A 24,661-nucleotide genomic window follows, 5' to 3' on the forward strand; every position below is an offset into this window, starting at 1 on the left:
AAATTTAATTTAATTAAACTGTGCATCCGAGGCAATCTATGTTTTTCATTTTAAAGCAACATTAATTTCAGGAATTTATTCTGTAATCAATTCATTTGATTTGATAAGAAACAACACAACAAAAAGTAGGCATTGCTATTTATCTTGGAAGTGTTGTAAAATAATATAAGGATGCAAGGGGAAAGGCGCAAGAATTCTATCAGCTGGATTCAAAAATCCCCAAGACAAGGTGCAACCGCTCTTTCAAGAGATCAAAATGGTTGAGAAAATAGACATGACTTCAGAAGGTATGCATGTGTCTTGTGCTCCTCCACATTTAGAGATATTACAACCATAGTCTTGAACAGTCCCTCCGTAGAGTGAAGGATGGGTTTTTAGTCTATTCCACAAATGAATGGATTTGTCTACATGGTATAAATATGGCTTATTATTCTCTGAACACACCATCCTGTGAGTGATGGCATCATCATGTAGTAGGAATACTTTCTTCAGCACAGACAAGCAAGCTGGTGAGAGCTTAGAGATGTATGGATAGATAAATTGGGTTCACTACAGAGACAGTGAAGTTGTGCTGAAGAAATTACTCAGCCTAGAAACAGAGCTCTATATTTACTGGACTCACCATGTTTTGTCCCTCACCATTGGTCCTGATGTCTGGATCATGGCTGAAAGAATTAGATACTAGATTAAGGTGGTTGAAATTAGCTTCCTTTGTGAGGAAGAGTTCATCTAAAATTGTGCTGGAGTGGAGTTGTGGGATCTGCACATCAAAGTCTCAGAACTTGTTGAAAGGACTATCTATTTGTGTACCTTTTATCCAAGGAACCTATAGGGAGGAAGTTTAACTAGAAAAAGTTGAATGTAAAATTGAATGCCAACCTTGCATTTCTTTCCGAGACTGCTTTACAACCAAAGTGTCTTCAGTCAGAGGCCTCTTAAGACTTTCTGTAATACAGACTGCTATAGGAGATCCTTCCTGCCTTCACCCATCAGCATCGACAACTCTTTGAAGAACCTTGGTTAAAATGAGTTACAACAACTTTTAATTTCCATTTGGGATTGACAAAGTATTTTTGAATTGAATGGATTTGAAATGAAATAAAATACAGGATCATTTTGAAGAAAACCTACCGTAGGGTCCAAAATACTTGAGTGAGGATTTACCAACCAGTAGGACAACAACCATAAAAACAATGCAAGCCTTAAAATATATTTGTTTAAGTTTTTAGGTTTGTACTTGGCCAATGCATGAAAGAATGGACATAGTTCCCCAAAAGTCTTCATAATGTATTTATCCGAATGTTATCACAATTATGGATTTGTGTTCAAATCTGATGTTTGTGCAATTTACTCAACTCTCCCAAACGAATGAATAACAGTACAAATGACGTTATTATTTAATAAAACAACCTAAAACTGTATTTGGGATTAATTATTTGATGCAGTTTGTAAAACTGGTGATTCTAAAATACCAAAACTAGATATGTAATTCTTTGTTTAAGAATAGAAAACTACTGAGGAAAAACGAGCTAAGGACCCAGTAAATGTGCGTGTGTGTTTCCCGCGGGGATGAGAGGGTCAGATTAAAGATTGATAGAAATAAATAGTCGCCAAATCCAGCCCTCATCTACCCCCTTACCCCAAACCTCCTTACCCCAGCCTGGGGTTTGAATTAATGTGTTTCTATTTTTGGCTCTCCCGTGTTTCCAGGGGAAACCTAATGACGCAATGACGTCAATGCAGGTCACCAGCAAGAAGCAGACTGGAGGAATTGAGTGGCTTCCATTAGAGGTTTTGCAGCATTTTCCAGAGACGGGGCAGAAGCGGGACCATATAAACAGATTAGGACTGGCAAAACGCACAGATGAAGAAAGTGAACAAATACGGAGCGAAATGAATGGGAACCGATGCAACTGACGTCTGGGAAGAGAAATGATTGAGGGCGGGGGAGAGGGTGGAGGTGGAGGGGTGGCGGTGGTGGTGCTGAGGGGACCCTACTGCTGCATATCAATGGGTGCCGTCCAAATTCTCAGGGATTATTGGAGGGGAAAATGGGGGTCGGGGGCATGATGCACGCTGCCTCGCATCGGTGACAACTGGGTGAGTCTATTCTTCATTATTATTATTATTATTACATGATTTGTTTGTCGCTGAAGTGAGTAAAAACAACAAGCCGCCGTTCTGTTTTCCGTTCTACAGTTCATCGTATACCATTGAGAAATGTATCCCCGAGTTTTAACGTTAGAGCGTGAGTGGCCACCAGAGAGACGTATTGATGTGAAGAAGAAGAAGAAGAAGAAGAGAGACAGAGACAAAAAAAAAAAAAAACAGATTAGAGCGAAAGTGTTGACTTCCAGCGAGTTGATTGCAATTCTTCGTGATTAACGCGCTTCTGTAGACGTGCTCCATCTAGTCCACAACCTTGCTGCTCGGAAGCAACACCAACTCCGCGTCCGTCGATATATACCGGCTATGTTTACAGCATCACTCCGAGGGGAGAAACATCTCCACTATAGGCTATCTGCAACTGCTCTTCTTTGACCACTCACTGTAATTTGTGAAAGAGAAAGGAACACTCTGCTCTGCCGTCTAATTGAGATGCCAATAATCTAATGTGTTGCATCGCCTCAGACAGGAAAATCATCAAAGATTCAGGATTATTTCAGGGAGAAACTGAGATTGGTGATCGTCATTTACCAAAAGGCTACTTTTCATGCGTCTCTCTCCGTCTCTCTGTGTGCGTGTGTCTGTGTGTGTGCGTGCATGTGTGTGTGTGTGTGTGTGTGTGTAGTTGTGTGTGCGTGCGTGTGCGTGTGTGTGTGCGTGTGATTATGATGGCAAAGGGGGGTAAGGGGGTGCAGTCGTGCGCGTTTGAAGTTGCGGTACTTCTTTTCCCATAGAAAGGCTGACATTACATCGAGTGCACGCACAAACTTGCCCACTTTGCGGATATCAACGCGTTTCGGCAACAAGTGTCAATTTGTGGGAAAGGAATCCAATCGTGGCCTATGTTTAGCGCCTTTAAGCTCAGAACAGGAACGACTGAACACGTATGGGTTTTATTTATGTATGTATTTTAACATTTTTGGTGGGTTTTCCTTTTTCACCAGTTTGACTGCATACACCTTATTTTCTGAATTTATGCTTTTTTATCTAAACTGGGTTCTAAGTGCAGGGCGTTTACCTCGCAGACGGAGCTGGTTTCAGCACCTTGGACAGCTCAGAGTATTTTTGGACCATGGAGAGTACTCTCCCTTTTATTTCCTAATCATTGTTTGATGTAAGGATGTACCTAAAACTGTGCACTTAGAATGCACTGGTTGTAAGAATCAATAGTAGCAATAATGAGGATGACAGAATGATTGTAATAATTTAAAAAATGAATATGAAACAGTTTTCTGACTCTTTTCTTCTCCTATATATGAATGTGGTGTGGTAAGAATGTGGTGTGTGAACAAATTGTCCACATCCATCCAAAGGCCCCTCCAGATGTGGCTGTGTACATCCTCAATAAACACCACCTTCATTATCAGACCTCTTTTAAACCCATCTTCATAAACCAGTTATGCATATTCAGTGTATTGGCCTTCTCAGTTAAGGCCTTTGTTTTCTTATTCTGGACAAACACCTTGAATTAATCCAAGTAATTCAGACCGTTTTTCATAGGTAGCCAAGACTAAAACAGCCCACTTTAGTGTGATGACCTCTACATGAGAGGTCATAAAGGGTAGGAAATTTATTTTGTACAATAAGAGAATGATTGAAATAAGGAGTCTTCTTTTACGTCATGTTTTGAAAGTCATTGAAATTATCAAAGAAAAAAAAAGTGAGGTATATAACTTATAGGACAAAAATAAGGGCACAGTTTTATTAAATTTAATTAAATCAAAAATATAACAGCATGTTACGGTAATAGTATAAAAGAAGCATTTCTAACATATTGCTTAGATTAAATGTTTAATTTGAAATTTTGAAAGATGCGACAAAGTGTAAGCCATTGTGATTTTTCCATTAGTAGCAAAAACCAGCCGATGTATTTCAGGATGTGGGGTTGCGCCTAAACATTTTCAGAAAAATGTGTTAACAGTAGTTATATTGGGGATTTGTAGCAACATGTTCAGGTATGTTGCTTGTGTTGTGATGGTTGTTGTAAAGCTGAAGTTTGACTTTCATTCTTAAAAAAACCTTTAGTAAATCTGGAAAATGCTACTATAAAGTAATGAGATGTGCGAGTTATGTGTGTGTTTTTTGTTTGTATAAATGCATTCCTCTAAATCTTTAATTTAATCTACCGCTTCTAAAAATAGTTGCGTTTTAAAGACAATCGGGGGAGTTTAGAGCAAATCTTTATCTGTCTCTGCAATTTCTTCCAGAATAAGCAAAGCAGTTGCCGAATCAGTAAATGCAGTTCACTTCAGATTAGCAATTAGCAGAATAAAACATGTCGCATGAGCTTTAATAAAACTGCCACAAGACTCGCCAGTCTAGTCCTCAAATTCTTTCTTTACAGTGAAGATCTTAACTGTAGAGATATGAGCTTTCCACACAATTTATTTGTCAGCAGGAACTACGTGCTGCTGGTGTCATCTTTAGAAAAAAACCATGATTCAAAGATGTTGCTCGTATCTTGGTGGCTAAAGATTCAACAGAAAACAAAATGGTTGTTTGACTGCATGGACGACACCAAAGTCCCAAACATTTAACATTTTATGCAAATTCTGGTTTTTGTTCAATTTTAGTTTTCCTGTTGTAGGTTGGCAGTGTCTGTTTTCATCTATTTTATTAGTGAAAAAATGATAGAGAGAATGTGTGCTGCTGTGGAGGACATTGATAATGTTTTGCAGTGCTTCAGTGTGATCTCAGCTTTCGAAACGAATCTCGGTTTTCTTCCACAGCAGCACAGAATCTATTGGACACATCAAAAAATAACAAAATAGTGTTCCGTTTGGTGACTGCACACAAAAATAAAACAACAATGTCACATCAGTCAAGATGCTGACTTATGTAGAGCAGAACAAAATAGAAGACTTCTCCATAAACAAAGTCTCACATCACAACATTTGATCCATTCACCCTCTACTTTGAAATCTGAAAAAGTGGAATAGTTAACAGCTTTTAGACATAAACTGTATTTTTATGTGTACACATCAAAAAAAGAACATTTGATTTAAGTTCATTTCTTAAATCACATATTAACAAAACAAGTTCATTCTGTGGTATTCAACAGGAAATCAGAGACATTCTCCAGAAGACATAAAATGTATCTATAAATATATAAAAGTCTGTTTTATGCACCGTATTATGTTTAGTCTGAGAAAGTAGAGGCAAGAAGCTTTGAGGAATATGACCATTAAGTTTTGTGTTCCATTTCAAACTTGATTTGACCTGAGAAGTAATGCCTCTTTTGTGCAAAGTACATGCATTACCTGAATGTGCTTATTGATTCATGAAGGATAAGTGAGTCTTGATTGCTGAAGTCCACCTGTCTTATAAGTCGCTGCAGATTTATTCAACGTTTCTCTTCTTCCCACCAGATTCTAAGGACACTGCCTCTGGAAAACAGAACAGAAATCTCAAACATTTGTCCTTTGTGGGTCTTTTTGCGGTCTGGGCTTGCTGTTCCAAAGCCAGTATCCAGGAAGCCCTTACCCCAAAAAGTATCTGCAGTGGATACTGGCATCTGAAACAGACATCCTTCTCCCTCACTGATGAATCATCACTTATCTCATTCCATCTCAGATTCTTTTGGTGTGAGGAAGCTGTTTATTCTTAAAAAAAAAAGACTAGATGAAAGAGGGTGTGGCTTTTGGTAAGCATATGATATGGTAAATAATATAATATAATATGGTAAATTTGAAATGTGTAATTAAAATACGGCTGAAGATTCACTATCTAGACCAGGGCTGTCAAACTTCAGTCCTTGAGGGCCGCTGTCCTGCAACTTTTAGATGTGCCTCTGCTGCACCACACCTGAATAGAATAATTAGGTCCTTAGCAAGGCTCTGGAGAACTGATCTACACCAGGAGGAGGTAATTAAGCCATTTCATTCTTTTTTGTACCTGTGGCACATCTAAAAACTGCAGGACAGCTGCCCTCGAGGACTGGAGTTTGACACCTGTGATCTAGAGAAACTAACACGAGAGGAATTTCACTGAAAAGAATCCAAGCAGATATTAAGATCTAAAAGGCAACTAGTTTCACATTGGGTGATTTAGAGATTTTTTAGAGATTAGAGGTTTTTTTTTTTTGTTTGTTTGTTTTTTCAGACATTACTCTGGATCATTTTCCTTGGTTGTTTATTATGGTGCAAATATTTGAAACACTGTCCATTCAGAGCAGCGCTTCTCAATTCCAGTCCTCAGGCCCCCCTGCTCTGCATGTTTTAGATGTACCTCTACTCCAGAGCAGCTGATTCAAACGACTGCATGACCATCAAGTGCTGCAGAAGCCTGTTAATCACCCACATATTCAATCCAGGTGTGTGGCAGAAGGGAAACACCTAAAACATGCAGGGGAGGGGGGGCCTGAGGACTGGAATTGAGAAACACTGATTTAGAGCAAGGGTGGGCCTCTCCAGGCGTCGAGGGCCGGTCTCCTGCAACTTTTAGCTGTGTCTCTACTTCAACACACCTGAGTCAAATAATGAGGTCATTAGCAGGACTCTGGACAACTTGACTGCCCTTAGGAGGTGATTCAGCTGTTGGATTCAAGTGTGTTGGACCAGGGAGACATCTAAGAGTTAAAGGACACCAGCTCTCGAGGACCAGGAGTGGCCACCCCTGATTTAGAGACTACATTAAAATTGGTTTAATGCATTTAAATAAATTTAAATGTATTTAAATGCATGTGGTCCACATTTTTAGTATCCAGTCTATTTGATTCAGATCAAAAAGTCACTGTGACTTCTTTCTCTTTCTAAAATACACACTACAGCCTCAAATCCATGGCAAATTATTAACAGAAGCCCCCCTTTCAAAAGCCCACAAACAGGATGCATGCAGTGAATGAAACAGCGGAGGGAAAATGGACGAGTTGCTTGAAGCCTTTGATGTACTATGTGTTACATTAATGCGATTATTTATCCAAAGCCATGAGCCTTGACAGTGGAGTTTATGTACATCAAAACCACAGGCGCTTTTTGTGCTTTGACAAAGACTTTGTGACGTCATTGCTCACAGAGCATTAACATGCTCTGTATAAACACTGCACACAAGCAGCAACAGTATTCTTTTACAGGAAACACAATTAGGAACAGAAAATGGGTTATATTACAAAGATCAGCTGGCCCTCGTCATGGCAATGCTTTCTCTCTTTATATGTTTACATCATTTGATTCTATTTTTATTTGAGCCTTTCTATTAAATCAAGCACCTTTAAGAGAAATCTTCACACACCTTACAAGACATCGAATCTTACGTTAAAAACAGAAACTCCCAATTTCCCTTACAAAAAAATACAATAAGCACCCTCTTTCTGAATGAGACAGAACAGACCAGGTGCAGGTGGAATTTTTTTTGCGTCATGTCTGGGTGCCTGCAGCCACCAATAGCCAAACAAGTTCTTCCAACTGGAGCTGGATATTCCCAGTCTAAACACACACCCTCTTTTTGTGTGTCACACATCGCCCCAGGAAATAGGGCAATGACTCATCCATGTCATCAGATAGAAACGTGGGGTGTGGATGCACTTTTGCTCTTCCTCCTCTTGTAACAGAGAAAATTGATTTTGTTACCACAGGCAAAAGACAGAGGTTTCTCTCTACTTATTTTGTCTCCTAGTTTTGCTGAATATCATTTTTTCTTTATCAATGGCTTCTTATTTCACAAAATAGTTGCCACAATAAAGCCTTTCTAGTTTCCAAAAGATTTTGAGTGTGTTACTAATAAAGAAGAAATAGACATAGCTGAGAATTAATCTAATTACAAGCGAGATCGCAGACTCCAGGTAACACCTCAGACTTGCTTGAGATGCACAGAAATCCAAAGTAAATTTCCCAGATGCCTCAAGGCCTTTGGTTAAAGCAGTGAGATATTCTAAACGGTGGAAGAAAAAAAAATCATAAGAAGGGGGGAGGGATGCTATGGAGGGCAGAGACAGTTTTGCGAGAAAACCCTCTGTCAATCTCTGAGTGAATATAGCCCTCCAGAGGATTTATTTGGTACTGCAACCATGAAAATGTGAACGTTAAAAATGCCACCTGGAAACATATAGTAAAGGTCTGTTTATCAAAATATTTATTATTTTTTCCTCACTGCGATGTATTTTGTTCCAAAGCTATAATGTTGGTGTTGCATCTGAATGAAATGCGAGATTGCTAGCTCTAAAGCTGCCAGTTACTGCCTGGTTTACTCACTTTTACCTTAATGATGTCATTTTATTCAAATTTGTGTTTTATATTGTTTGATTCAATTATATGACAGAAATGAACGTGTTGCTGTTTAGTGCAAAAGCTTTAACAGTTGCTTTATTTATATTTCAAATGTTCAATAATTGAAAACACTCTAGGTACAACTACTGAAGAGTTTTCATGCAGATTAGGATATTTTTAATGACTGTGTTTTAGGAGAGGTTATTGGAAAAAATGTATTTTTTTATGTTGTTTTCATGTGGAACACACCTAAAAAACTTGAAATTAATTTGTAACATCAAGCAAAACGTGTGATTAGCGTCTCAAAACTGGCTCCCTTCCAAGTTCTGCCCTGAAAAGAAAATGATAATCTGCTTTATGCTGACCTCTTATTGAAAGATATGATGTTATATACTCAACATTTCCTAATTTTTTTCATTTATGCTGTACTTTTGAGTCTCACATGGTTAAAACTGATTTAGTTTGCCACTAAGCCATTTGACCAAGACATATTACATGAAGGAATGTATTTCAATGAGGTTTGTAGCTAAATAAACTATTTTTAAGCATTTCTGCTTCTTACAGTGGATTTATTCTCACTTAACCCATCTGTTGAAAATAATTATTAAAAATATTAATTTGTCTTTGCTTATCCATGTGATTGTTAAATACTGTGGCACATGAGTTCAGAATGTTTTGAACTCATGTGTTGTATCCTGGAAGAATATATATATATATATATATATATATATATATATCATCATCATGGCCGCCCAGGAGCAGGCCCTAAACACCAGAGCAATTGAGGCCCAGATCTACCACACCAGACAAGACCCAAGGTGTAGGTTGTGCAAGGAGGCCCCTGAGGCAGTCCAACACATAACAGCAGGGTGCAAGATACTGGCAGGGAAAGAATACATGGAACGACACAACCAAGTGGCAGGCATAGTGTACAGAAACATCTGTGCAGAATATGGACTGGAACCCCCAAGAACAAAGTGGGAAACACCCCCGAAGGTAGTGGAGAATGACCGAGCTAAGATCCTGTGGGACTTCCAGATCCAGACAGACAAAATGGTGAGGGCGAACCAACCAGACATAGTCGTGGTGGATAAACAACAGAGGAAAGCCGTTGTGGTGGATGTGGCAATACCAAGTGACTGCAACATCAGGAAAAAGGAGCATGAGAAACCAGAGAAATACCAGGGCCTAAGGGAGGAACTGGAGAGGGCCTGGAAGGTGAAGACCACAGTGGTGCCTGTGGTCATCGGGACCCTCGGGGCAGTCACCCCCAAACTGGAACAGTGGCTACAACAGATCCCAGGAACAACATCAGACATCTCAGTCCAGAAATGTGCAGTCCTAGGCACAGCCAAGATCCTGCGCAGAACCCTCAAGCTCCCAGGCCTCTGGTAGAGGACCCGAGCTAAGAGGAAGAAGAATCACCACCCGCGGTGGGTGAGAAGGGAATTTATTATATATATATATATATATATATATATATATATATATATATATATATATATATATGTGTGTGTGTGTGTGTGCGTGTGTGTGTGTGTGTGTGTGTGTGTGTGGAAAATTGCAGTATCTCCTGATGGCAAAGTTGTGCAATCTTACCCAATGTGAATGTAAACTCATTGTTGTCCATCTCACTGAGTCAACCCACTGCTCCAGAAAAGAAATCAGATACCTGACACTCCAGTGTTAAAGGAAAACAAGTATTGACAAGTGTTGAAAGGCAAAGCAGATCACAACCAAGTAGGGCTTTCATAAATGTAGTTATGTGTAACAAGTGGAATGATCCAGAAGCAGTATTAAAGACATTCAAAAGATGGAGGGAGAAGAACATAAATGCAAAATGGAAGAGGAAGAGGATTGGCACTCCACTTAACCCCCAAAACACTACCACCTCTACAGTGATGGGAAAATTATGGTTTGGCCCCATTATTTAGTACTGACAGACTTTATATAACTGAAATAAGAATGACTGCGACATTAAAGATTTGGAAGATACATATTTTCCACGTCAGACATCAGTGGGTATTATATCTTTTTGTGGACTCATATCCAGTTACTCTTTTCCCACCACAGTGATTTCCTGAACAAGGGGAATGAGGGGTCAGTGTAAACTGGCCCACTGCCATGTCGTCTTACTGGAATGGATTAAATCCTGTCTTCCAATAAATATCTCCTCCCAGTTTCCATTTTTTACACACTGAGTATTTCCTTGTGCCTGTTACATCACATAAAAATGAATTATTGTGTAAGAGGTATTTGTCTGGGAGGTCTGATGTTTTTTTGTCCCCCTGCCCCCATGAAAACAGTTGTGAACTTATGGAAATTTCTGCTCGCCTCTTTTCACATGGAGGATTCAAAGAGCAAATGTTTTCCTAAATTAAAAATGAATTTCGAATATGATAAAATAATTATTCTGACTTTGAAAATGTGGAAAAGATCAATGGCCACCATGTTCTAACCTTATCAACAGTTGGAGCTGTAACAGGTCTTGCAAAATGCTTAACTGTCTTAGATTTCAAGTTGCTATTTAAAGTGTTATCAATACCAGCTTAACAACAGATATCTCGTTTAGTTAGAAAAAGCGGCTCATCTCATTGGGAATGCATGCAAATGTTGCCAAGCAGACATATTTCTTAGGAAAAATAAGAATAACTGTCAGCACATTTTCAATCGAGTTTCACTTTTGCTTTTGTGGTGTGCTTTTAAAATTGAAGCACTTTTCTTTAAAATATGACAACTATTGCAACCAATAATGTCTGCAAGATTTTGAAATGAATAATCAGCACCTTCCAGCTGCAAGTTTACCGCTACTCCACTCACTGAGCTACAGTTCCCACAATACTATTTACTCATTCTACATAATAAAATCTGAAATACTCTATTTTCTAATACATTGCTGCAGTGTAGTCATGTTTTTCCAAAAATAAAAAAAATACAGACTTTGACAATTCATTTCAAACTTTTTATATATAATGTAACATTTACCCAGTTCAATATATATACACAAAACAAACAACTAACTGGTTGAATAATCTTTTATCTCAGTCCCCTTTGATAGGAGCCTCTTAGCGCTCCAAATCGTGAGTTCTTAATATCTGTTCCCTCAAGTAAACCAGTAATTTTAATGGTTTGATTGGGCTTGCTGAAGTAAGGCTCCAGCTCTCTAACTCTATGTTCTTGAGCTAATGTTAAGGCCATGTGAAATTTGGAGGTCTGCAGCTATTAACTCTTCAGAAAGTATCCAACCTCTAGCCACTCTGCACTTCAACGTCCTCAACAGTCAGAATGAACAGTAGCAAAGACATTTCATTAAAGGATTAATTGCACAGGTGGAGTCCAATCCATTGTAGAAATAGTCTGCATGCTGTGGTGTTGCTTTAGATTTTTTGTTCCATTCTACTGATACAGTAGCACAATGAGATGCTTTTGCTCTTCTGTAACCTCCCTGCAAACGTCAGCTTTGATGAGTAAATCCTTGGAAAACCCTTATCAAACAGGTGGATTTTACTTCTCATTCATCAGTTTTTTTCTATAATTGATGAGTTATGTGAGCCTGTGAATACTAAAATGAAACAAGGTGTTTTAATCAGCTACTTAACAAGTGTTCGCAATTACGCAACTGCCCCTTTTCATGTGGCGTCTCTTTTCAGACGCCTTTTCATGTCGCGTCTCTTTTCAGACGGCTTTAAATATCTTGCTTCACCTGTAAGTCAAATTACAAGTGTTAAAATTGTATGTTAAGGTCTAATTTTTTACATCACAAAAAACAGACATTTTAACAGGGTTGCGTACAATTTCACCTTTATCACAACGGATGCATCACGTGAGCCTACCCTACCCTACCTCATCTGCACATTTTCCAGTAAATTACAATGACATAAGAAACGAAAACAACAAAAATCACAGGATGTGTGTGGGTTCCGAAAAACTGAGTCAGTACTTTGATGCCAAGAAAACTCATGCTCAAAGTTTTGAGTGTGGAATTTCTGATTAACCTAGCAGGGTCACACTCAGGTTTGAGCCAAAGGGGAAGAGATAGGAGGGGAAAACATCCATGCAAGACCAGACAGGATTTATGACGGAAGCTGACTGTTTAAATAAGATCTGTAAAAGGGATGTGTTATCGCTTTCATTCATTGCCACTGGAGGAGAATCAGAAGTTGAAAAACAAAGGTAAGGAATATGATGTTACCATAGGGACTGTTTTTATCAGGAAAAATTTCATTTTAAACACTTTATATTTAACCTAGATTTAAATTGCACCCAAAAAAAAAACAGAACAATGAAAATTAAATACTAAAATGTAAGAAGGTAAAAACATTAGTTTCTTTGGAGATTAATTACTTAATCTATTGTTTGTAACGTCTTTGCATGATTTTTTTCCAGTTCATTTTTCAAGATGTGCATCTCTCTGGCCCTGTTGTTCATCTCTCTAATGGCAGCTCCTGAGTGCTCAAGTCTTCCAACAAAGACCGACTCCATCAGAAACAACATACACAACATAGTAAACATTGCTCAGATAACTCTGGTCCACATAGACAAGTTAAAGAATAAGGTATGAATAGTGCTTCAAGCATTAGAAGTTTTAAATGGGTTTCTATGGACAAAATTACTTTACCCCATTAGAAATAGCAACCAAAAGCATCGTAACTAACATTTACTCATATATTTTTCTATTCTCCTCTGTGGCAGACGCCCCTACAGTTAGAGGTCTCCACTCCACCCATAAATGGATTAACCGATATCAGCCTCTACCTTGGACATTTAGATGACGAGCTGCAGAGCCCCTTCACAAATCTCCTGAGTCAGATTCAAGCTGACGTTTCCAGCCTGGACTCAAGGGTGCGCTCTCTTGCCTTAATGTTGGACTGCCCCATCCAGGACAAACCGAGTGTGGAGCCCAGGGAGCTTTTGTTCCCCGACAGCCAGCACTATGTGACACTGGCAAAGGTGCAGCACTACCTGGAGAACCTTCCCTCAAATAAGGAGAAACTTAAGGTTTGCTGACAAATGCATATGGATTTCAAATGCAATATGCTGCAATGATGTCAATATCATTGCGGCGTGGTGTCTAAAAAAATGTTTTGTTTTTTTTTTTATTTGAAAATACAGTTTATAGATTTTATACTTTCTATGAATAGATGTTTTTTTTTTTTTACAGACTGTTGATTATTTAATAGTTAAGCTAAACATCTATTTTATTTGAAGAAAATGTTTACATGAAAGTATATTTGTTGTTTAAAACATATAATAGCTTAAATTATTACACTGAATAAAGTATTTATGAGTATGATTTGATTGTGAATTATTGATATGTTATTACAAATGAGATAATTACTGAAAGTGATGGCAAAAACTGTTGTAAGCAAAACTGAAAAACAAATGTTAAAAGTGGCACTTAATGCTCGTTAAAGTAGTTTTTTTGTGTGGTGATTTCAGATTTGTTTTTAAAAGTATAGCTACTTTAAAGTGCCTCCCTGAGGTGAGACATTTTATTTCCACCACAAAACTCAGTGTTTTGTAAATGTTAGGTGATAGACAAATAAACAAATGCATTATTAAATAGTCGTCAACATGGTCTTCCTTTTACAAGGCTTTTACAGGATGACTTTATTGTCTATTTGATTTCATTACAGTCAGAGATTTCTAATAGTTATCATAGACACTTAAAACATCAAAAGCTGAATAAATAAAAAGATAGAGTCACGGTAAATTACCATGCATTCCATGAGTAACCGTGTTGATCACAGAGACATAGGCTTTACACTGCTGTCATATTCAAGGGCTCCAGGCATCTTAACTGCTCTACGGCATGAAGGCCAGAATGAAGTTTGCCAGAGAAAATATAAGCAATAAAAATCAACTTCTGGAATAACGTTCTTTGCACTGATGAATTGAAAAATAAGTTACTTGGACATCATAAAAGAGGACAATTTCCATAAACCAAATAGAGCCTACCAGAAAAAGAATCTCAACTGTAAAATGTGAGAGCGCCTGGAAAAAATGCATTTTTTTTTTTTTAGCAGAGCTGGGCCCTGTGACATGACAGTGACCAAAACATTAGAATAAATTTTCCATGGACAGGTTGTGTAAAAAGGACATTTCAAGTCCTGTTTCCAGTCATAGCAGGGACTTAGACCTCACTGAAATAATATGCAAAAAATGCAATACATGCAAGAAACTCCAGTAAGCATCTTACAGCTAAATGTCAGAAGTGGGGAAACTTTCTTAAACTAACACTAGGGGGCAGGATATCCTAAAATTTTCCTGAACTATGACGTATTTTTGTTTATTTAATTTTTTTAATGAGAGAAAAAAAGGTTTATATTTGTTGTTTGGAGCAATTAAAAACTATTTTTCAGACACTGGTGACCTCATGCAGTACAGAGGCTAAACATCAAAAGGTTTTTCATATGGATAAATAACTTCTTTGAAGTTGAGATGTAGTTCACCGAGTCTCTCTTACCAAAAGTAGGTCACATCACCAAGTGCATCCACTATCTGATGCTAAATCCAACATGTGGCTTCATGTCCAGCAGAGACGACTGTAGCATCTGGCTTGTTGCTCAAAACTGACCTTTACTTATTTATTCAGTACAGAAACAGAAACATGCTTCTTTGTGTGAAACTTTGCAGATTCAGTTAACAGTAGGACAGAAGGTAAAGATATCATGCCGAGTGCTGGTTGAACCATAAACATGCTTCAAGACGACGCTAGAGATTTGGGATACTATATTTACAATGAGAGAGGAAAAAATATTTTAATGAGTTAAATTTTTAAAAGAATTTATTAGCAACGACTAGAATGCTCAAACAAGAAGCGTGCCATCAGGACATTGTGACGTCATTTAAATAATCCGAGGGTCTTATAAACTTGCAAACATGTATTAAATGCTTCAAAATGGGCCTAAAAAAACCAAAGCAACTAAAGAAAAATGTATAATCTTCAGATGCAATTCATTGCGACACTTTTTTCCAGTGTAAAAGTGCTTTGTGTGCTTTTCTCTTCACTCAAAAAAGAAGTGCATTTTATGAATCTGTGCTCAATGAAGCATTTTACATTGAACAAAAGACCATAATCTCTACACTCATCCTAATGGACTGATATTCTGTACATCTGGTCATTGCATTTCTGACCTATTTTATCACTGGTTGATATAGGCTCCGCCCAAATGGACTCACTTCAGTAAACTGAAACAAAACCCCTTTAGTATTCTGTCATTGGTTGCACCAATGGCCTGCAGCTAACCCTCCTCTACCTCTCATATCAATTCAGATTACTCACTGGTGATACCAACAGGTTTAAAATAATGAAATCTGTTCACCACAGTAACCTAAACGGTCATAAAGGAAAGTGAAGGCTATTTACTGTCTGAAATAATGCAAAAAATTAATATTTGCACATGTAAAGCTCACTTTTTTAATTTGTGCAGTATGTACTTTTATCAACAAATAAAATAGTTACTGTGAAAGACAAACAAGTGTTACAGTACATTCATAAATACTTCAAATGTTACCTCAATTACAATGACAAAAGTAAAGGTGGCTTAGAGGTGAAGAAAATATTTTACAGTTACATTTTTAAAGAAAATCAGAGGTATAATATGAAAATAGTTAAAGTGCATTCTCTTTGAACTAGCAGTGCATGTTGTGAAAATATTTTAAACTTACAATTTGCCACACAGTTTAAATGTTAGATTGTGGAACTGACAGAGAGTTCAAAAACTGCTGCAATGTGGAGACGTACTCTTCTGGGTGGCATCGCAGGTGGGCGGCATGTGTTGACTTCTTCCACTTCCTGCAGTCCACAGAAACTCCCCTCCGCCTCCAGAAGTCCATCAGCTTTTCCAGGACAGCAGGGCTGCACATTGCATCGTTTTCACTAAAGAAGAAGAGGGCTGGAGAAGTAACTGGGCTGTTGTAGAAAACCTGGATGCTGTTCTCATACAAGTCTGCAGTGTATGACTTAAAGAGCCTGAAGTAGAGCATGGCGGTGGTTTTGATTAATCCCTCTAAACGTGGCACCAAGGTCTTCCCAAGCCCTGAAAAACAATTAAACGATTAATAAAAATGTAATGTTGCATTATTCCTGCATTGGCATGCACTAACTGGACAGTAGACCACTTCTAGTTGTGCTGCTTATACAAAAAACAGCACATAAATAAATAATGATAAATAATCAGTGCCTTGCAAAAGCTCTAATCACGATGAACTTTTTTAGATGATGTCAAGCTACAATCACACGCTGCAATGTATTTTATTAGATAGCTCATCAGAGTAATACATAGTGCTTAAATGGAAATAAATTGTATCCCTTGTTTTAAAACATTTTAAATGAAAATTAAAGTGTTATATGGATAAGTTCTCAGGCTCTTTTAATCTGATCCTTCTAAATTGTACCGTGGGTGAAATTTACTCTCAGTATTACTTCAACTGTTGTGTAAAGACCAAATAGGTGTGGTTTTCACAAACAAGACTGTTTGCTGTCTTCATGCTATTATTGTCCTAAAATAGGAAAAAATAAATAACTTGGAAATCCTGTACTTCAGACAAGGTGGGGCAGTAGGTCAACAGTTAATTAATTATAGAGAGTTCAGACACACAACACAAACGTAATCTGAGCTCCAGTACAATCGTGGTGCATCACTCTCACTCACCTGTTGCCATGTGATCCAGAGAGCCGACCACTAGACTGTCATAAATGTGCCCTATAACTCTATGCGCCAGAGGAGCATGTTGTTTGTGTTGCTGAGCAATGTGGGTGAGCAGCTGCGTGAAAGTATAGCCACCAATGGAAGAAGCATGCACCAGTATGAGCCTTCCTGTGAAAGGAGGCTCCTCTAAAATATTCAAAATCTCCAACCCATAGTTGAGGCCCCATCGAGGCCACAGAAAGTGCATTACGCTGCTCTGGATGAGGAGAACATCCATACCACGATCAAGGTAGAGCTCCCTGTACTTTGCTATGGCCCCAGGTTGGGCACCGAGCCAGGAGAAGAAAAGGAGAAGAGGGCGAGAATTGGAAGCAGCATCTGACTGCATCTGGGAGGAAACAGCTGTGTGGGAAGGTGTTTCTAAAGACACTGGAGAGGAGATGGGGAACAGAGTTGATGTGGCCTGAGAGTCTTTGGCAAGGATTACTGTCTGGTGCTCAGCTGCTGTCATTGGAGTGTAGTAATAAATAATACCATTGCAGATTCTCCTGGCTACAAACTTCCCTGAGTTGTCTGGTTCAGACGTAGTTGCATCAGTCCTGAAAAGACTAAAAAAAGGAGATCAGTCAGATTTCACAATAAATCATTCTTGCAGTCTAGGAAGGGAGAATAGACTTGCAATATCTTAAGGTTTTTGTTTTTTTCTTTGAGCTTTGCATGTTCACAATAAACTCAAAAATGAAAGAATAATAGTTTCGACTTCAAGTGAGCCATGAATTGCTAAAATGTCAAACTATTTAGTAAAAGAGGTTTTGACTGATGTAAACAATGTCTCAAATTCTGTAACCTTATAACACTACTTTGGTGTCAAATGCTGTAATACCTTTTCCATTGACACAGGAAAAAACAAAAAAACAATACAACACTGAAATTAGTCTTCTCTTAAATATATGCTAAAAGATCATTTAAAAAATAACATTTTGGGACATCATATCTACTTAGGATTTATAATAAAATGGATTAATAAAACAAGCATTAAAATAACATTAAACAGGGGTGTTTTACCATGAAAGATGTGGAAAACTTTTTCACTCTGAAAAATTTTGGACCCGAAATACAATAACTTGTAACAAAATAGCAATCGACATAATCATACTAACATTTTTTGTTTAGTTTTGTTTTTACTATTACGACTATTATTATAATTGTTATTACTACTAATTTCTTTCGCTACTTCTATAAATAACATGACCCAATACTTGCAAAGTCAAATCACAAGTATGCTAATGGCATGAAGGGCTATTTAAGCAGAACAATGTGAACAACTCATAAGATGTGATTACCTAATGTGTATTACAGTTGTTAAGCAAGACTAAAGAAATCAGACTGCTGTTAAATAATTTTGTGATGCAATAAAAGGCTCCTTGCCAAAACGGTGTTGATTTTGGCTCCCCACAATTACCAAATATGCGCTTTATTTCTTATTTGTATGTCTAGAAAATATTTGCCATTTCTTCTCATTTACATTTAGCCAATAAAGCATATAGTTTAATTATCACGTTCAAATCTAAACAAAGAAAAAATTGTAAACTATCTAAACATTTCAGCATTCAGAACCTCTAGGTTTGGTGTAGCCATTGCGACGCATACAAACTAATATTTTTTTGTTTGTTACCTTCTGTAGCCTAAACGTACACAGCTTCATGTCAGCTTTCGATTTCTCCCAATTCTTGGGATTTTAACTACAATAGTCTTCTAAAAATAGACCACGAGTGCTTTTCATATGTCGGCCAATTGTAGATCCTTGAATTCCTGAAAAGACTTAATAACCAAACGCCAACAAAGGAAAGGGAGCAGCTTCTGAAGCCCTCCTCCTTTACAATTGAAGCTAAATGTAAGGCTAGATGCTGTGAACTCGAACATGTTAATATATTCCCACCGCGTCTCAAAATGATACATTAGTAACCTGTCCTCATTTTCCTGAATCATATCAAAGCAACGATTCATTTCATGTTTTACCTGATGGATAGTGCAAGGTTCCCCATGCTGAGAGATGGAAAACGCGTCCTTGTCCGCTTGGTGGTCTGGAAAATTACTTTGCACGCCTTGCTCAGATACGACGTACTGCCAATTTGCCGTGGCAACGGATAGCCGTGGATTTAAATGACGCTCGCGCGCTCACACGCCCCCCTAAACCCAGTTCCGCAATATACCGTGCACGCGTGATTTTCTTGCCATGCTCGCTCCCGCCACCAGAACAAAAATCAAGTAGAGTACTTATTAACATAATCTACATTGCAGGATGAACATAACGCAAAGGCACGAATCTAAACTCATACATTTACTGGTTTTAAATATGATGAATATTTCTGCACAAACAGTTTCAGACTTTATAACTGATAACTCAAGGCCGCAAAGCGTAAATACAACAAACTCACACTGATGACCTCAGTAAGCTAAATAAGGAAACATTACAAGGTCATACTAAGAGTTTATCCTGACCTACTAATCATACCTGCAGTACTTAGTAGGCGCCACAAGATGGTGCCATGTTACGTTATTTATCTGTAAAACACCACAGGACAACCAAGAGAATATACCGTATGTAATTTATATTTTAAAACATAAAATGTTGCACATAAAAAATGCAGTTAGAAACTGAAAAGCATAAGGGCATTTTTCTTAAAAAATAAATAAAAATAAGAAGCAAACTTGAAAACCATTTTCAGATAAAACGCATTACATAAAACTCACTCAAATCCTTATGCTTGCCTAGTTTCCTGCTTGTTATTCATAAACTCTGAGGACCAAACTAGTGTAGAATAGTTTCGCCAGCTCATACTAAGCACTTTTATGAGTCTAACCAATGTTACTGTTGGGCTTGTTTGTTGAAAATCTGACTGGCTGCGGCTTTGATTGGCCCTGAAACTGATCCAAGGTCATGGAGAACAGTCTGGAATTCATTCTTTCTTTAATTACAGTGTTTTAATAAACAAAAATAAAATATCTAAAAATTAAAAAATAAATAAATAAAGCAACATTGACACCATTCAGCTCTGGAAAGAGTTACAAGGACGATTTCTTAACACTGAACATAAACAATCACAGGATTTCAGAAAAATGTACTCTAATAAAACCCTGAATTGTAGTTTTCATCAGAAAACCTCAAAGGAGTAAGTCCCTCCTTCAGTTTGTAACATTAAGCTTAAGTTATCTTGGGTTATGTAGCATGACAATATTTCAAATACTTCAGAACATCCACCTCTGGCTGAGCAAAAAATTATATAAAAGTTCTGGATGTAAATCTGACAGCAATGCTGTCAAATAAAAGACCTTTAACTCGTTATAGTGTAGAATTAAAACCATTTGCAAAGAAAAGTTGGATAAAATTTATTCACAGGGATCTAAAAAACCTCTTATTTTGTTGCTACAAATGGCAGTTCAACCAGTTACTAGGTTTAAGTGGAAATTATTCTTCCACATGAAATTGTCGAATGAAATCTTCATTAAGTCCTTGTAGTATATTAAAATGTATTTAATTACATGAAAAGTGAGCATGTCAAAACACTATTGCCATTTTATTTGAGCAAAAGGAAAAGTTGAGTTTTTTTATGACGCAACATGACTACTTTTAGGCTCAGCCAGCCAGAAAAATATTCAAGTTCCACAAAAACATTACTCTTGCCCTTCCCAGGCCATGTTTCTGTAGTATGTTTTACACCAGCAGCCCCTCCCTCTGCTTTACGCCCCTGATTCCCATCTTACATCATTATTTTAAACAGCCCTTCACCCTTATCCCTGCCAATTTTCTACACATACCCCTGCAAACCCCCTCAAATCTCACCCTCTAAAGAAAGGCTGTGAGGACCACCTCTCCATTTGCTGCCACATCACCCCACAGCCTTTCCTTTTTGTATTGTTTCAACATGGCCTCTATTATCCAAGCAAAGAGAGAAAGTAGGGAGGGAGGGGAATACATAGAAGAAAAAGAAGGAACAGAGGGGGAAATGTGCCTACTCCGTTCTTTAATGCAAGCGGGGTCCACCCACATAAGGGTGTGGAAATTCCACTGCAGCTTCCTGCTTTTTCTCAGTCTTTTCCTTTTTGCTCTTCTCACTCAATCACACTTTCACCCAGCATCACATTTTCTTCAGACGATTCATCTGCACAATGAAATCAACACAGCGCACCGCATCTGAACTGTCAAAGCATTGGAACATCCAAATAACTTTTTACTTAGCAATTATGATTTTGAGGTTACAATGAGGAAATGCAAAGGGCAGTTTGGAAAATATAACCAGAAGCAACTGGAAATATTAACACACTTTATGGTGTTTAGTGCTTGAAGGGTGTAACAAAATATAATAAATCAGAAAAAAACAAAAAAACAAACTGGATCCTACTGAGCCTGAAGCACTTAACACCAGACGTGTACGCCAAACCCAGTCAGTAAGTTGGAGAATTTTTACAACTTTGTCCCATTTAGTCACAAGTTTGGGGAGCACTATGTGTGATGAACCAACACAAAGTAAAGGATATTTTGGATAATGGGCATGTTCTTTGTAAAATAGTTCAAGCTCAATTAGACTGGAGGCAGTGCCTGTAAATGGGAGTTTACGGGTCTTTAAACCTATCCACATGTGTATCCCTAATTTTTCTTCTATGTGTTTTGGTCTTCATGATGCAGCTTTTCTTTCTAACCTCTCAGCCCTTCATTGGACAGTCTTTATTTCTACCGAGTTTAGGTAACACACCAGTGAACTCTAGCTACTAGTAAGGAGACTGAAGAAGACAATCGACTAATATTTATGCTTGCATTCATTCTAGGCAAATTTATCGTCTCTGCATCTTTCAAGATACATACTTACATATCCAACTGAATTTAACTTTTGTTTTTCAAGGCTGTTTTATTAGCATCATGCCTTTGCATATTATCCGTTAGGATATGATATGTTATACGTAGTACATAACATTTTGTAAATAAAAACTGACAATGCAACATTATGATGTAATGTGATCCAGATAGAACTATAACATGTTAAATCCATATGGAAGTTCTTGATTAATTTACTCATGCAATGGAGGCTTTTGTTAGAAGAATCTAGGTGAATTTACATCTATAAAAGAAACAGAATATTGGCAGAATCTTTTCATAATTTATTTCCAGGTGCTCCAAGAATTTTGTCAACTTTTTACATCTTGAATCCTGCTCTCTAAAACAATTTCTCCTCCTTTTCGTAGGATAGTTTACATTCAAAACACAATTAAAGACATGTAGCTTTTTGAGCCAATGTGTGACTGTTCATTAGAGGGAGAAGTGTGGTTGTTATCTTTTCAACCTAAAACAATGATAAATAAATAAAAGTTTTGCTTTTATCAAGGGGAAACAGTTCACTGGTATTTAGATTATGATCGCACAAATAGTGGGAGAAATAGACACAAAAATATGCTTTCAATAAAGTTAAGTACCAGCTGAAAAGAGAACAATTATTTTCGGCAATTGTAAGATCTTGATAAGATTATTTTAATATAAAAAATTACACGAATGTCTGTGCACATGGCAGAGTCCATACACTATTGTGAGTGCCCATTGTTGTCTCCATCTTTTGTTTTTTGACCCTCACAATCACCCATTGTCCTGGACTTTCCGTCAGCTGAAGCCAGCGGCATGTTCAAGGAGAGAGGACAGTCACAAATGCAGCACGCCTAAAGACCTAAAGATGCCAGAAAGACTTGAGAAGGCACGAAACACACAGTAAGGTACAGAACAGTTTGTCACATTGATAAGGAATGTGTGTGATTGGTGCTAGTTTCATTCGGTGAGACGCCCTGGACACGTTGCTACCCCATTGCAGTGCAACCCAGAGACACACACTCATATCTGAGGGCAATTACAAGATGCACTGCAACTCCATGCAGCAAGATCCCAAAACCAGGGCTCTTACCCAGCATATTGTTGGCAGTAGCTTCACAGCGCAGCCCTTTAATTAGCTAATGTAGATTATATTTTTTATGATCCTTTCTAAAGAGTTGTCAAATTATAGAAAAATCTCCAATCACAAGATCTGCATGAGCATTTTTTTTTAACTTCAGTAATAGTCATGTTTCTACATTTCTATTACTCAATTTTTTAAAAAGTAAATCTACACAAACAATGGCATGTTGTACAATTTAACCAAAGTTATTAACCATGTTAGAAGAGTTTTGTTAAAATGTAAACATTTTCAAAGAATTACCATTTCCTGCCCTTTGGTTACCCCAAATCCCAAGGGAACTCAAATAGAGGCGATGTGAGTGTGTGTATTAATGCAGTCTGAAACACATGCAGTACTTGTTATATCAACACTGTCCTCTGGCACAGTTCATAGCTTAAATATTTATGTCTGCCCTAAGCTTAACCTTACCTGTGACATCACTCTCTGCTGTGGAGCAAAGGCTGAAATCTAGGAAAAAATCTCTAAAGAATGAATATCATTTCCTTGAAAAGCATGGATCGTTCTGATTCCTGTCATTTTATGCTTGCCACTTGCTTAGCACAACATATCACTAGAAAAAAAAGAATCCGTTAACAGTATCTGGGCTGTCGTACTCTCAGACGTCAAAATAATGTGCTGGAAATTCTATTATTTGATATGGCAATCCGATGCATTTGAAGAAAGTGCTCAGACAGGGGAAATGAGTTTTCAATGTGACTGGACTAAAACAAAGGTGGTAAGAATAGAAAGGAGAGTCAAGGTGAAGCATGTTATCAAGGCGATCTCCCCTCAGCTGGAGGGACCCAGAGAGACTGAGGAGTGGGCTCTGGCACTGCTGGGAGCACTCAGCCACTGCTCAGGAAATGATGTTTCCTTACTTTGCTGATTGTTCTATATTTGAAATTCCTTGGGATCATTTGATCAGAGATGCTCAGACTATTTTGCTGAAGAGTTTGCAGAGGAACACCCTTTGATTGCACGCTTCAGATCTCATCAAAGATAAGTTTGTTGTTCAAATTTCAACACAATGCTTCAAACTGTGCCAAAGGTGAACTGGACCTTACACAATATATACTTTCTAGTAAGTGTGCCTTTATAGATCAATACAATTATAAATGAATACGGTTCAAGTAAAAAAAGAAAAGAAAATATACAGATCTTATATTAAACTGTATATATGAACAATTTAAAAATAATGAATATGTATCCAGGTATTCCACAAAGATGGATTCTTGGACCATTGTTATTTAATCTTTACATCAACCATCTTTAGCCTGTACAGTTTACAACCTAATATCTGCCTGAAATAGTCATTATGATTTTCTCATAATTCCTAAGTTTACTCTAGATAAATATTTTTAGTACATCAGGGCAGATAAAGGAACAGTTTTTAATAAGCAAAGATTGTGATCCAATTACAATCTTGGAGTTGTCACTGACTTTGAACATTTCTTGTAAACTCAGATAAAAAAATGTTTTAAAATGATCCAATTTCAAAAATTAGAGCTAATTCAATGTATGTGTTATACAGAAATAGAGTAATTGCAAATTTAAATGTTTCTTTTCCCACATGTATTTCTGTTTTGTTATTCTGAAATGGAATGGAGTATCAAACTATGCAAGAAAGTCATTCTCCCATTCAATGCTTAATAACCTCTACCAA

At 37.6% G+C, this 24,661-nt stretch overlaps 2 protein-coding genes and 1 long non-coding RNA gene across 4 annotated transcripts in view; 1 reads left to right on the forward strand and 2 right to left on the reverse strand.

Annotated features, from left to right (window-relative positions):
* Positions 1-6,698, reverse strand: part of LOC122826153 — a 34,311-nt gene extending 27,613 nt beyond the window's left edge. The window contains exons 1-2 of the long non-coding RNA XR_006369742.1: positions 5,650-6,698; positions 5,427-5,552 (exon numbers count right to left, since the gene is read on the reverse strand). This is a non-coding gene — a long non-coding RNA (uncharacterized LOC122826153). The remainder of the gene's footprint in view (positions 1-5,426; positions 5,553-5,649) is intronic.
* Positions 6,699-12,487: 5,789 nt separating this feature from the next.
* LOC122826156 (leptin-B-like) lies at positions 12,488-13,376 on the forward strand. Its single transcript, XM_044107694.1, has 3 exons — positions 12,488-12,542; positions 12,756-12,924; positions 13,062-13,376. The coding sequence occupies exons 2-3, from the start codon at positions 12,769-12,771 to the stop codon at positions 13,374-13,376; spliced, it is 471 nt and encodes a 156-aa protein (XP_043963629.1). The 5' UTR covers positions 12,488-12,542; positions 12,756-12,768.
* Positions 13,377-14,928: 1,552 nt separating this feature from the next.
* The window catches only part of LOC122826160, a 31,106-nt gene continuing 21,373 nt past the window's right edge, over positions 14,929-24,661 (reverse strand). The window contains exons 1-3 of one of the 2 annotated variants that reach the window (XM_044107705.1): positions 19,043-19,271; positions 17,027-17,631; positions 14,929-16,411 (exon numbers count right to left, since the gene is read on the reverse strand). In XM_044107705.1, the coding sequence (XP_043963640.1) occupies positions 16,056-16,411; positions 17,027-17,631; positions 19,043-19,068 (987 nt within the window). In that variant the 5' untranslated portion in view covers positions 19,069-19,271 and the 3' untranslated portion in view covers positions 14,929-16,055. Of the gene's footprint in view, positions 16,412-17,026; positions 17,632-19,042; positions 19,272-24,661 lie in introns of those variants that run through there. The other variant, XM_044107706.1, reaches the window with a different exon arrangement.

The sequence above is a fragment of the Gambusia affinis genome, linkage group LG23 (assembly GCF_019740435.1).
Source record: "Gambusia affinis linkage group LG23, SWU_Gaff_1.0, whole genome shotgun sequence".
NCBI classification, from domain to species: domain Eukaryota; kingdom Metazoa; phylum Chordata; class Actinopteri; order Cyprinodontiformes; family Poeciliidae; genus Gambusia; species Gambusia affinis.

Coding starts and splice junctions, on each gene's coding strand:
- LOC122826156 (XM_044107694.1), top strand. CDS start 12,769: ATGTGCATCTCTCTGGCCCTGTTGTTCATCTCTCTAATGGCAGCTCCT. Junction 12,925..13,061: donor TAGACAAGTTAAAGAATAAG/GTATGAATAGTG, acceptor CCTCTGTGGCAG/ACGCCCCTACAGTTAGAGGT.